This window comes from Microcaecilia unicolor, chromosome 9 (assembly GCF_901765095.1).
Source record: "Microcaecilia unicolor chromosome 9, aMicUni1.1, whole genome shotgun sequence".
Classification (NCBI taxonomy): Eukaryota; Metazoa; Chordata; class Amphibia; order Gymnophiona; family Siphonopidae; genus Microcaecilia; species Microcaecilia unicolor.
This window is the reverse complement of record NC_044039.1, coordinates 136,322,789-136,336,471: the sequence shown is the minus strand read 5'-3', so window position 1 is coordinate 136,336,471 and position 13,683 is coordinate 136,322,789. Positions and strand designations below refer to the sequence as shown.

Below are 13,683 nucleotides of genomic sequence, written 5' to 3'. Positions count from 1 at the left end.
GGGTGCAGTGCACTTCAGGCAGGCGGACCCAGACCCATCCCCCCCTTGTGGTGGTAAATGTGAGCCCTCCAAACCCCCTTCACGCCTTAGGGCTATGGTAGTGGTGTACAGTTGTGGGCAGTGGGTTTTGGGGGGGGATTTGGGGGGCTCAGCACCCAAGGTAAGGGAGCTATGCAGCTGGGAGCAATTTGTGATGTCCACTGCAGTGCCCCCTAGGGTGCCTGGTTGGTGTCCTGGCATGTGAGGGGGACCAGTGCACTACAAATGCTGGCTCCTCCCACAACCAAATGGCTTGGATTTGGCCGGGTTTGAGATGGCCGCCATTAGTTTCCATTATCGGCGAAAACCAATGGCGGCCATCTCTAACGCCGGCGATCTCTAAGGGCGGCCCAAATGTTGAGATTTGGCCATCCCCGACCGTATTATCGAAACGAAAGATGGCCCGGCCATCGTGTTTCGATAATACAGTCTGGTACGCCGCTTGAGGGGGCCATCGTTAGAGATGGCCGCCCTTAGAGATGGCCGGCCCCATTCGATTATGCCCCTCAAATGTTTTTAACGTATGCTGCTAACTGTGTACATGCCTATAATATTCCTATGGGCATCTACACAGTTAGCACACACTAATTTTTAGTGCATGCTAAAAACGCTAGCATGCCTTTGTAAACAGGGCCCTTAGTTACTTATACTTTGGGTTAACAGTAAAGCAATATATCTCAACAATAGTCTAGTTGATAATGTCTCCCCCAATATTATTTCATAACATCTCTTTATAATGATTTAAATTCAGTTTCCATTTTATTCTCTCACCCTTCCTTTGTCCCCTTAAAAGAAAAATAAAACTAACTGATACCATTAGTATAGCCAGAACTCATTTGGGGTTTTTTAGGGGGGAGGGGCAAAGTTACCACAGTGAGGGAGCACTAGGCATGCTGGCCTGCCTCATCCTGCACCACCCGTCATTTCCCTGTCTCCCAAACCTCACACCTTCACTCTCACCTACAGCAGCAGTAAAAGAGCTGCGGTGCTCCGATATATGACCCACATGGCTCTGCAGTCTCTGTAACACATTGCACTGAAACCTTGCAGGCGGCAAGTCTCATTCACGATCAACATGGCACAGAGAGGCTACAGAACCATGTAGGTTGTGCATCAGGCCACCACTCTTCTCAAATTGCTGCTGTGGCTATGGCCAGGGAGGAGAAAGTTGCTTCAGCAAAGATACTTTTGGCTGGCAGGGCTTGGGAGGGGCTGGCCTGAGCATTGGAGGGGCCTGAGAAAGTCGAGGGGCCTTTGCCTCCTCCAGGCCCCCATGGCTACTCCCCTGAATGCACACTGCCCTCAATGTGCAAAAATAATAGGAGCATATGGTGTTCAATTTTTTATTTTAAGGGTAAGTTTGGTTTCTTATGTGCCTGATTAGATAGCTACATCAGTGTTTATTGCTTATGTTTTACTGTAGTAACTCTACATTGCTGCACCTTCAGGATGTAATTTATAAGATCTCTAAATGGTCTCCATTATTAAAGGCATCTGTAAATTGCTTATTCTTGGCCAGTTTTTATCACCTTCCAAAAAGAATGGTTCGGTAACAGCATCTTTAGACCATGCACGGGGTTAGAAAATGGTTTTAAGAGCTAACTGCAATTTTCCATCCTCTTTTCAGACAGGTGAGGTAGTTTGCTCAGAGGTCCGGCAGAGCAGGGCTATTTTGCTGCAGTAGCAGAAGGGAGTCTACAAGCAGATGTAGTACCTGTACATGATATGAACATGCATCTAAAATCAATTCCTTAAGAATAAGTATCAGATAGACCCACTATATAAATATCATCATGCTTAAATAAAGAGAGCAAATCAACTGGTTACATGTTTGATATATGACACTTTATCCCCCTCTTTACATACATTTGATAGGAAAATGGAAGGCGCACAGTGCTTTGTAAAAACAATAGCAGCTGAACCTGCAAGCCCTCTCCTTGGTTTTACAGATTCCTCAGTTTAACCCACCATATTTTTATGAACGTATTGGTCACTGAGCCAAGAACTCAAGGAACACTTCCGTCCTTCCCATACACTTTTGCATCTATAAAATGTCCTTTCACAAACGCACAGTTCCCACTCCTCTGCATCAAACCTCTAAGCGTGCTGAAGGCTCAAATATAGATTGTTTATACTCACAAAGTTTTCTTTGAACAGCAACATTCGTATTTGCTCCCTACGCATTATTTTGGGATAATCACTGCATGAATACTCGCATGCTGCATATAATATGTTTCTGTGAAGGCACAATCTTTGTTGCTATTGTGTTCAGTCAAACATCTTGATAACACTGGCTATCGGCATGTGATGTGCTGTCATTGCTCAGAGGGTGGAGAATTCGAGATGGGAGAAAGGGGGAGGGGCTAAGGTAATACAGAACTAAACAGGCTGAGTACCAGCACATGCTGAGATATTATTTTGGGAAATTCTACCTCCCCAAGACAGCATTTTTGGGTACAACATAACACTGCAGTGATGCTGGATACTTGTACAGTTCTGGAGGACACTCAAATGCTATTTTCAACTAGGCACACTATTTTCATCTTTCTATTAAATACTGTCTATTGTTTTTTTTAAGATAAAATAGAATAAGTGATAAGATTTCACAATTATTCCTTGATCATTTTATTTTAGACCTTTTGGAAAAAATGCTTTCTTTTCCTGGAAATACTGTGAATTTTCAATCTAATGAAAAAGATAACATTTCTAAATTCCATAATACTTTTAGTCTTAATTTTATTATTGACTAATGATGAAAATGTGCTGCATATGTCAATGGGAAATTCTACATTCCCATGTGTTCTGCTGTCACACTATCTATTAGGACTTTCATATCAACCACCAGGCTCTCTAAAGCATCTTTGCTCTTTTGAAACACTGAATAGCTGAGCCATAAATCCAAGCCCTGGTGAAATTCCTCTGCAAGATCATTCTTTTAAGAATGATATTCAAACATAGCCTAAACAGTTAATATGGAAAACTTGAGTAGGAAAACAGTGCGTTGACACTAAAGTGCACTATTGCTTTAGAATGCGTTGACACTATTAATGTGTGTTAATAGTAAATAGGTCCTTTGCATAAAGTGGGACTTGTGGTAATGGTCACACATTAATGTGTTGGAACACACACTAACATAGTAGCACACTCTGATAAATCTAGCCCAATGTGTTTGTTGGTACAGTAAAAATACGATGGTGTTATCATAAAAAAAACATTGACAAACAATACATTGAAAAACTAGAAATGTCACAAGTAGGTGAGTAAAGCAATGATTTGTATTATTGTGCATCAATTTCACAATCAGATGCCCCTATTCTCTTTGACGGTAATTCTATAAAGATCGTCTAACGTTAAATGCCGGGATGATTCACACAAAGCATCCATTCTATAATGGCAATTATATACACAACTGCTGTTATAGAATACTAGCGTAAGTCCGCAGATAGGCACTTACATTAGCTCAATGGTTGGCATAAATGCTCATGCTTACCTGTAGGCAGTTAGGTGGGTAAATTCTTGTATTCTATAACCAGCGTGCATAACTGCTTGATACACTCTTGACCTGCACATTCCCCTCCCATGTCCATGCACCCTTGCAGTTGTGTGCGATGGATTTTGCATGCACCACTTATAGAATAGTGACTAATGGCAATTACATGTATAACCACAACTTTGTTATATATATCAGATCTTTTGCATATCTTAATCTTAATAAATATCCATTTTTAACTTTTCAAATATTTTAGCAAAATAGGAGAATACTCATCTTAAAACTGTATATAATATCAGTCAGACGGGGAACTAAATGCAATTCAGGGGATGGTCCTTGAGACAGCCTGGATGGGCATAATATGAACATGTTAGATGTTGAGTCCCCCCCATCTGACTGATACTATATACAGTTTTAAGATGAGTATTCTATTTGCTAAAATATTTGAAAAATTAGAAATTGATATTTATTAAGATTAGGATACGTGAAAGATTTGAGATATATAACAAAGTTTTGCTTAGATAAATATCTGAATACCGATGAAGAGGTTGGTGTTGTAAAGTCTTGCAGAATTGAAAGACTGCTGGCAAGTTACACTGCTGAGGTTTTCAGAGAAAAAGTTTAAAAAGTTTTCTGGTGTGGGACAGAATTTGGAATTGTATCATTATAGTCCCACTGTGAGAAATTTACCTTGGATAGAGTGTGACTATTCTATAAACTGCATACACAAATTTGCACGCTAACCCCTAATTCTATACAATTTGCCAAAAAAATTATGCATCTAAATTTGGGCATGTGCCCCAATTTGTGCGTATAATGTAATTGAATAACAAGCTAATTAGTGCCAATAATTGGTTTTTTAGCAAGCAATTATTGGCAATGGTTAGATTTAATTGGCATTTACACACGATCTGAAAAAGAGACGTGGTAATGGGAGAGTCATGAACATAATGAGGGATTGCTAAAATTAACATGCGTTATTATAAACTAACAGAGATATACACCTAATGTAGGTGCATAAATTTGCACCGTGTTTCAGTTGGTCAAATGGCTGTGCCTAAAGTTAGGTATGATTCCCAGGCGTAAGCGCTTTTCTATAAACCATGCCTATCTATAAATGGGTTTATAGAATAGCACTTTTTCGGTGTCATATATAGAACAGTGTTTCCCAAGTCCGGTCCTAGAGTACCCCTTGCCAATCAGGTTGTCAGGCTTGCCACAATGAATATGCATGAACTTGATTTACATGCACTGCCTCCATTATATGCAAATCTATTTCATGCATATTCATTGTGGATACCATGAAATTCTGACTGGCAAGGAGTACTCCAGGATCAGTCTTCGGAAACAGTGATACAGAATCTAGCTGCAAGTGTAAATTTGGGCGTGCAAGTTTGTAGAATTAGGCAGTGTATGTCTGATTTTCAAAGCCCATTAGATTTAATAGTATGGATTTGCCTTTTTTGTTGTTTCATTTCATTTCATAATAGTGGATGCTATTTGCAACTAGTACACTAAATAGAACGCATTAGTACTAAAAACACATGCTATTACAGACATGAAATAATACAAATGATAAACAAAGCAGAACAACACAGGAAAAAGCTCAAAATGAAACAAAATGCTCACATATCCCTACTTAGTTGTATGGTTAAAGAAACTCCAGATGTGACAGAAATTGGTATAAACAGCACCATTATTAATTCTATCATGAGCTAGTACAATTTAATACAACAACAGATGGTACCTCGGAATGCTCTGCTCAGTGCCATGGCCAAGACTGGGTGGAAAATTGAAGATGACTCCCTATTAAATGATCTTTCCCAAGCTAAGGGGACTGAGAGTGGGAGGGGGATCTCTTTCAGAGCTCCAGTCAGGGAGCGGGAGGGGGACGTGGAGGGCTGGAAAATGAGAGGTATTTGCAATAGAGAGTGTATGGGTGGATATCTGGAATAAGAGTTTGTATGGGGCTGGGGTTTTGGTGTGTTCAGCAGGAGAGCACATACAGGGTGTGTAGAGAGGGACCAAAGACAGTAGGTGTGTGTGTGTGGTGTCTCTGCTGTGGGTGAGATATCTGAAGTGTGGGAGGAGGGGCTTGGGTATGTCAGGGGCACAGAAGTGTCTGCAGGTGAGGTGTGTCAGTGGGAGGGGGGAGAGGTGACTGAGGCCATGGGGGTAATGTAAAGCAGGTGTGTGTGTGTGTTGTCAGATGCATAGGTCATGGGGTTGGATCACTGTATTCTGAGAAGGGCTTCTGAAGTGGTGGGCACGGGGGTGGTGATACTGGTGTCTGAAGTAGGTTTGCAGAGAAGGTGATGAAAGTAATTGAGAGCTTAGGAAACACTCTCCCTCCTCATCCATTCCACTAGAGACTGTAAAACATTTTTATAATCTAGGCAATGGGAGGAGGTGAGTGTGACGCACACAGCATTTAGTTCTAGCAGTGCAACTGTTGTGTTACTTCCTGATTCTAGTCTTCATTGTCCCTCATGTGGTGGGGCAGCACTTCATCTTAGGCTATTGAGTGGCCAAAGTCTCACGGGATGAGCTGTGAGATCATGGCACTATCGTGAGACTTTGGCCCCATAGCAGCTCAAGATGAAGTGATCAAACGCTTTATCAGCTGCCTAGGGCATGGGGGGGTGGGGTGGGGTAATGAAGTACTGGGATCAGAGAGCAGCACAGCGGCAGCACTTCTAGATGTGCAGTGTGTGCTGCATACACACCTCACAGTATCACCACCACCCCCCTCTAGTTTTTAGTCTAAAATAAAACCTTTATCAGTCTGACAGCTGGTAGCCCCTACCAGTAGGCACCAAATAGCAAAAGAGAGGGCTCAAAAGTATACAAACCGAGACAGCAAAGAAAAAGCACAAAAGGGCCTCCAAGACTGGAACAATGGTAAATCTGGGATATTTATTTTCTACTAAAAGAATACTGGTTTGACCCCTGAGGCAGGCGCTATTCTGCGATGAAACACAGTCCGTGTTGGGTCCATTTAATTAAAGATTGTACCATTGTTTCAGTCTTGGAAGCCCTTTTGTGCTTTTTCTTTACTCTACCAGTGGGCAACACCGGGCTTTTTTTTTGCCAGGCTCACTCAATGATATTTATGCTCCTGGGCAAACTAATTTATTTTATGTCTAAAATTGGAAAGATTTTATAATAAAAAGAATACATGTGAACTACTGATGAGTAAAAATAAATCAAATCTAAATGTACCAGTGGATTGGACTTAACAAGTTCCACCAGTGAAATCCATGTTAACTGCAATAACCAACCCCCACCCCCACCTGTCCCAGCAGAAAGCATATATTGTGATTGTATACAATGAACTTGTAAATGGACATGTGTAACCTGGCCTGGTACCTTTATCTTTGGACCAGCCAGATGATCTTTGAAAGAAAACTAGTGCAGCCCACAAGGACTTTGAATAAATCATTTAAATAGTGAAGTGAAAGTCGAAATGCCTGCAGAGTGAGAGCACAGAAACAATGCTTCATAAATGTTTAAGGAGTAGCAGCTTTCCGAGGTTTACTTATTGGACCTAAATGGTAAGCAATGGGGCACAAATTCCTAACGGTGGAAGAATCAATTGCAAATACTAAACTAGGGAGTGAGGAGATTAAAGTTTAATACCAACCTTACTTGGTTTCTTCTTCACCTAGTTGCCTGTTATTGCTGAATTCTTAAAAAAAAAAAAAGAAATCATCTGCCTTTGTTGACCCTCCATTTACAGTAAAATGCGCTCCTCAATCAAGCTAGAAACAGAAAAGTACCTTTGCAACTTAGTATTATTACAAAGCTGTACAAGTAGAAAGTGTTGATGTAAACTATGAAAAGAACCACCTCCGATGGGGCTGACCTATCTTGACCTCCATTTTTTTTCTCTCTCTCACAGTGGCCCATTCTTCTTCCAAAGCAAAAATTATTCCTGGAGTTCAAGAATAGCTGTCTTTCATGTTGTCAGTGACTGCTTGCTTCGCTGCATCTGTCAGGACGATTGCATGAGACCTGTGAGGCGCTTGGATGTCAGAGACTTTCCCTACAAAAAAAAATGGCAAGGACCATGAGTGAACAGCCACAGACGATTCTTGTGAATTTAATTTCTTACTAAAATGGTAGACTGTCAAATTTTGGATGACCCCGCCCTCCCCTCTTTACCCCAGAGCAGATACAGCACAGGTAGTGTTAGTGACAGATTCCCTCACACTGCTCTGCTGAGAAAGCATATGCATATATTTATTCAACTTTTTTTTTACAGTTCAAATATTTTTTTTATTAGTTTTCTACCATAAACCATAACCAAAATCAACAAATAACAAGCAATGGGCAGATATCAATACGAATCAAAACCATAAAACTACATTATAGCAACATACAAATCCAGTGCCTTCCAGACATTCAGCCTGGCCCTAACCAAGGAATGTTTTTCTAATGTAGCCCTCTCGTATTTATTATTATGACATTTGTATCCCACATTATCCCAAACAGAGCTCAGGTTCAATGTGGCTTTCAATCCAATTATAAGCAGGCATTATTTCTGTCCCTAGCAGGCTCACAATCTTGGTTTTTGTACCTGAGGCAATGAAGAGTTAAGTGATTTGCCCAGGGTCACAAGAAAATGCAGTGGGGATCAAAGTCTGCTGTGCTAACCATTAGGCCACTCCTCCACTCCATTTACAACAAAGACATACCAAATTTCACCAGTAATGCTCTGCTATCTATGCAACATTCTTCCAATTATCATTTATAATTTTTTAGGGCAACCATCAGGAGGAAGTCAAATAACCTCCTCTGCTTTTTTTTGAGGAAGTGGGTTGGCAAGTCCGAGTGACTTCCAAATGATGAGCTTACACGTAAGTTGAAATATTTTGGATATCATTTCCCAAATTGCTGCCCAATAATGAAAAAGCAGTGGACAGGAATATACAATATGCGACAAGGTTCCAATATCTGGTGAGCAATGCCAACAGCGGCTATCTTTTTTCATTGGAAGCCTAGACACAGTAGAGTCATAATAGAGACATAGTAGAGACTTTGATGTCTGCGGCATAAGGGGTGGATCCTTGATAAAGCCATGAAGCGAAAACAGCGCATGTTGGATAACGCAGCCCCCTTGCTGACTTTGTTCTTCAAGAACACTTATTAAGCTAAGTCTTTAAGTTAAAAACTCTTTTGGTTTAAATTATATTTCAAATGATTGAGTAGAATTTAAATTAAAGACCGATGACGAGTAAATACGTAAAGCTTTGAGCGACGAACATCTGAGAGCTTGGAGTGGTGCTGCTGAGGTCTATCAGTTAAGAATTGCTATATATTTTGAGTATATTTTCATCCAAAATAGTGGTGGACATTTGAAGCAGATTATGTAGATATCTATTTGGGATACTGATTGGAGCCTGGTTTGTGGGTATTAGACATTTTATAAGGCATCCAATATCATTTATGAATCAGAAAGTAAGAAGTCTGACGTAATGCTGCTGATTGTGAAGTATACTGCAATGATGATAGCTGTTGACCCAGATCATGCTCTCATACTTGTTCCACTTGGGAGGAGTGGCCTAGTGGTTAGGGTGGTGGACTTTGGTCCTGAGGAACTGAGTTCAATTCCCACTTCAGGCACAGGCAGCTCCTTGTGACTCTGGGCAAATCACTTAACCCTCCATTGCCCCATGTAAGCTGCATTAAGCCTGCCATGAGTGGGAAAGCGCGGGGTACAAATGTAACAAAAAAACACCCTCAGTTTACAGTACAGATTACTCTATTTGAATAATTTATAAAATCGTGCTCCAGCATGTGTTAAAGGCCCTCCTTTTGAATCATAGCATCTAAAGTTTTTACGTTTGGGGAGCGTGCCAGGTGCCCTTGACCTGGATTGGCCACTGTCGGTGACAGGATGCTAGGCTAGATGGACCTTTGGTCTTTCCCAGTATGGCACTACTTATGTACTTATGTACTTATGTACTTAAAGTCTAAGTAATGTCCAAATCAGACAGGTATTTTGGATTTATGTATAGCACTACATACGTAACTACAGCCATTAAAAGAATTGTGTGGAAGGTAGATCATACACCTTTTGCAAGTCTGCAAATGACAGAAATTGTTGATTTTGACAGAGATGATGCAACGTCCAAGCACCATACCGTTGCCACAATATCCAATTCAGTATCTTGTTATCGATTTTAATGTAACTATTATTCCTTATAAGCAAATGTATAAAATACGATCAGACTTATCCAAACAGTCATTAAGCTCCTGATAAGATTGTAATACACCTAGTCCATGCCTAATTTAGGCGTCAACATTTATACCAAGTTTTACTTGGCGTAACTGCCCGCAACTAAATTTAGTCACACGGACGCATGCTCGGCGTATTCTATAAACTGTGCAGAAATTTAGGCTTATTCTTTTATTCTATATAGTACATCTAAATTTTGTCGTACTTTATAGAATATGCCTAAGGATATTTCATTTCGGTGCTGATTTTTTAGATGTGATATATAGAATCTAGTTCTAACTGCTAATTTTCAACAGTGATAACCGGTTAAGAGCCGCTGAAAATTAGCAGATAGCCCTGAACAGGCAATTTAACTGGTCAGTGGCCATTTCTAGCCAGTTAAGTCATTTTGATTATTGACCAGGTGGAGTTTATTGTGCCTAAGCCTCACTGAAATCATGTCCAACCACAGCCCCTTGAAATAGCTATGTACCGTGGATTTCATGTATATAGGCTTTCTGAAAGGGAATTTAACACATGTATGTGCTATCCACATGTAAATTCTGGTATTTATACATGCCAAGCACAAATAAGCCTTCTAAAATAACTATTATAGATTGTAAATCAGCCACTGACATGTAAGTGTTACTACTTACACTTGCAAAGCCCCAAGTGATGTCACTCTTTTTTTTTAATGTGTTTCTTTACAAAATGGCTGTTCCTCTGTGTGCTGTCAAATACTTGGGGTTTTCCTAAGTCCTTATAGGTGTTTCTACAAGCTTTTTATAAAACGTACTGCAAATAGTGAACATCCAGGTTGGACATCCTCTTTTCTGAATAATCATTCAATACAAAATCAGGCTTTGCATATCCATAGTCCCAGTTTCTAAAGCACCGAAGACCTCATTATGGGGCCTTTTTACTAAGCGGCGGTAAGCCCACCATGCGTTTACTGCGTGCCAAACAGGAACTATATTAGGCCACCCCCCCAGTGCTCACCATTTCTGGCGCTACAAAAATATTTTCTATTGTAGTGCTGGTGTTTGCATGACGGTAAGCTGCTCCCTCCTGAAATGGCCGCACGGTAAGTGGTTCACTTACCGCATGGCCATTTCTTTCTCAGCGCACGTCATAAAACACATGCTGACACTAGCACAGGTCCCCTTTCACCACAGTTTTGTAAAAGCACTCCTATACTATTAGAGATTGCTCCTTGTTTTTGGTCTGCGATGCAGACTCTGTGTTAGAATAGCTTTGTCTTTTAATTAGTTCAGGACCCTTTTACTAAAGTGTGTAAAGCACTTAACACTTGGTTATCATGCGAATACAGTCTACTGCATGACTGCATTATGATGTTTTTCAGTAATGCACCTGTTTTGCTGGGCATTAAACTGTGTGTTGCTAAATGTTTTAGAATTTTTCATTATGGGAGCGTGGCGTGGGCACAGAATGGGCATGGAAGCATTCGCCAGCTACCGTGTTATACTTATTGCATGGTAACTGACTAATACACTGTTAATGTGGGACCATTTAGTGCCCCCCTCAAGAAAATTAAGCTAAACTATTAAAAACAAAAAGGCATCCTTTAAAAAAATAAAAGGCAGAACCTACAGAGGAAAATAGGAAAGTATGTAAGCACTGGAAAATTACATTTAAAACGTTACTAAGCCAGGCCAGGAGAGAATTTGAAGAAAAACTTGCCACACAGGCAAAACAATAAAGCTTGCAAGAGAGTCAGTTTGCCATTAGATGATCAGAAAGTAAAAAGTATGCTTGGAGAGAACAATACCCTTTCAGGAAAACTAAACGATGCATGCTTACCGCAAATTAAAATGGCATACTGTGGGGAGTGCTGAGGCGTCCTGTGGTATTTTTGATGTGTGCATGTGCTACTGGTACAGTAAAAAAATAGCATTTATTTATTTTTCCTGAGGGGGAGTCTGGGGATGGGCGTGTCTGCACTAATCAGTTAGCGAAGCTTCATTACTGTGCACTAACTAATTAGCACAGGATTAGTGCTTGAGACCTTACTGCCTACAAAATAGGTGGTGGTAAGGGCTCACATGCTAATCATTGTTATTGACCACGTGCTAATGGCCAGAAAATGGAAAATTGGCCATTAGCGCGTGGAAAAGACCAGCCGAAGCGCACGCTGCCACTTTTGGCCTTAGCTTAGTAAAAGGACATCTTGGTTTGTTAGCACACCTTAAAAAATTTAGCACATAGACAATCAATTTAATGCACATTAACCTATGAATTAAAAAACACAAATTTGATTTGCATATGTTCATTTTTTAAAATTAACGTGTATGTGTAAACCAAACCACAAAAAAGTTCAAAAAGTAGGATGAAAGGCCAAATGAACATTTTTCCCCCTGTGCATATCCCTAGTGGCTGCATGTCTGAATTTGTGACTACAGCACTGGTGAGCAGCGAAAACCCACTAGACATTTAAATCATTTTCTATTGTGCTTCCACTATAAAAGGATGTCACTTTCTTTACAAAATGCTTGATTAATTACTAATGTACTGTTTCAGACTGTTTCTTGTTTGGCTGTATTTGTCAGTCCCTTTGTAATATTATCGACCACAGCAACATCAATTACATCTGATTGACCAGAAATGATCTGTTGCATGTGCACAGGCCTGTTGCAGAACAGTACTTAAAAGAGAACTATTGTGTCCTTTCAACAGATAATCTCCCTGGCTGGATACAAATTAGAAGACAGAGTAGACTGCAGGTACACTGATGTGAAAATTGAGTTTCTCAGTTGCTGAGAACATCTATGTTGTGTCCAGCAGTGAGAAGAGTGTGATACTGGTTTATCCCCTCTCTAAGAAAGGCGATGTACAAGGGAACACCAATACTTCTGTTTCTCAGCAAGAAAATAATTCACCTAGCAGATGAAATGTAGGATTTCCTTTATTAGAAAACTGCTTTATATCTAACTAGTATCCAATGAAGAGATTCTCACACCCCGCTGAACACTCTACAGCTACCCACTGATAAGTCACGATAGTTGTCCTTTAACATTCTAAAAGACAATCCCTCCGATATTCAGCGTTATTTAACTGGGCAGAACTGCTGCTCACCGGTTAAATAGTGCTTAACTGGCTATCTGCCAATATTCAGCAGGGGATAACCGGTTATCCCCTGCTGAATATCCTTGGCTAGCGGCTAGCTGGTTATATTGCCTGATATAAGTGGCTATCTGCTGATTTTTATATTGGGTTTCGTGGCCATATTTGGCTGCATGAAAACCTGGTATGTCTTTGGCCAGTTTAAAGATAACCAGCTAAGTCTGAATATCGACTTAGCTGGTTATCGTTAAACCGGTCAAAAATAAACCAGATATTCAATGCCGGACACTGGAAATGGCCCAGTATTGAATATCCGAGCTTAGCGCCAACTGGGGGAGTTAGCCAGTCTAACTCCCACGGTCTGAATGTTGGCCCCAATATATATATACAATACTTTCTACAATTTCATTCAATGCATATCCGATTCTCAGTTATACAGAGTACCAGTGGTGTAGCGAGGGCAGCTGCCACCTGGGGCGGGTTGCCGCTGCGAACCCCCCCCCCCCGGGTGCAGCCCGATACCCCCCCTCGGCGCATCGATACCCCCCTCGACGCAGCAACCCCCCTCCCCCGGAGTGCAGTCTTACTTGCTGGGAGCTGCGTCGGTTCCGCTGGTTCCCTGCTCTCTCTGCCCTGGAACAGGAACCTGTTCCGGGGCAGAGGGAGCAGGGAACCAGCGGAGCCGACACCCCCCAGCAGCGTGCACCCGGGGCGGACCGCCTCTCCTGCCCCCCCTTCCTACGCCACTGCAGAGTACACTCTACTGTAGATACTATGAGCCCCATATTCAAAGGGGTTATACTCTCAACTTTGGGACCCTTTTATTAAGCTGCACTAAAAAGTGGTCTGCTCT

At 41.1% G+C, this 13,683-nt stretch overlaps 1 protein-coding gene across 1 annotated transcript in view; it reads right to left on the bottom strand.

Annotated features, from left to right (window-relative positions):
- Positions 1-6,844: 6,844 nt before the first annotated feature.
- Positions 6,845-13,683, bottom strand: part of RGS6 (regulator of G protein signaling 6) — a 495,104-nt gene continuing 488,265 nt past the window's right edge. The window contains exon 16 of the mRNA XM_030214495.1: positions 6,845-7,574. Within this exon, the coding sequence (XP_030070355.1) occupies positions 7,524-7,574 (51 nt within the window). The 3' untranslated portion in view covers positions 6,845-7,523. The remainder of the gene's footprint in view (positions 7,575-13,683) is intronic.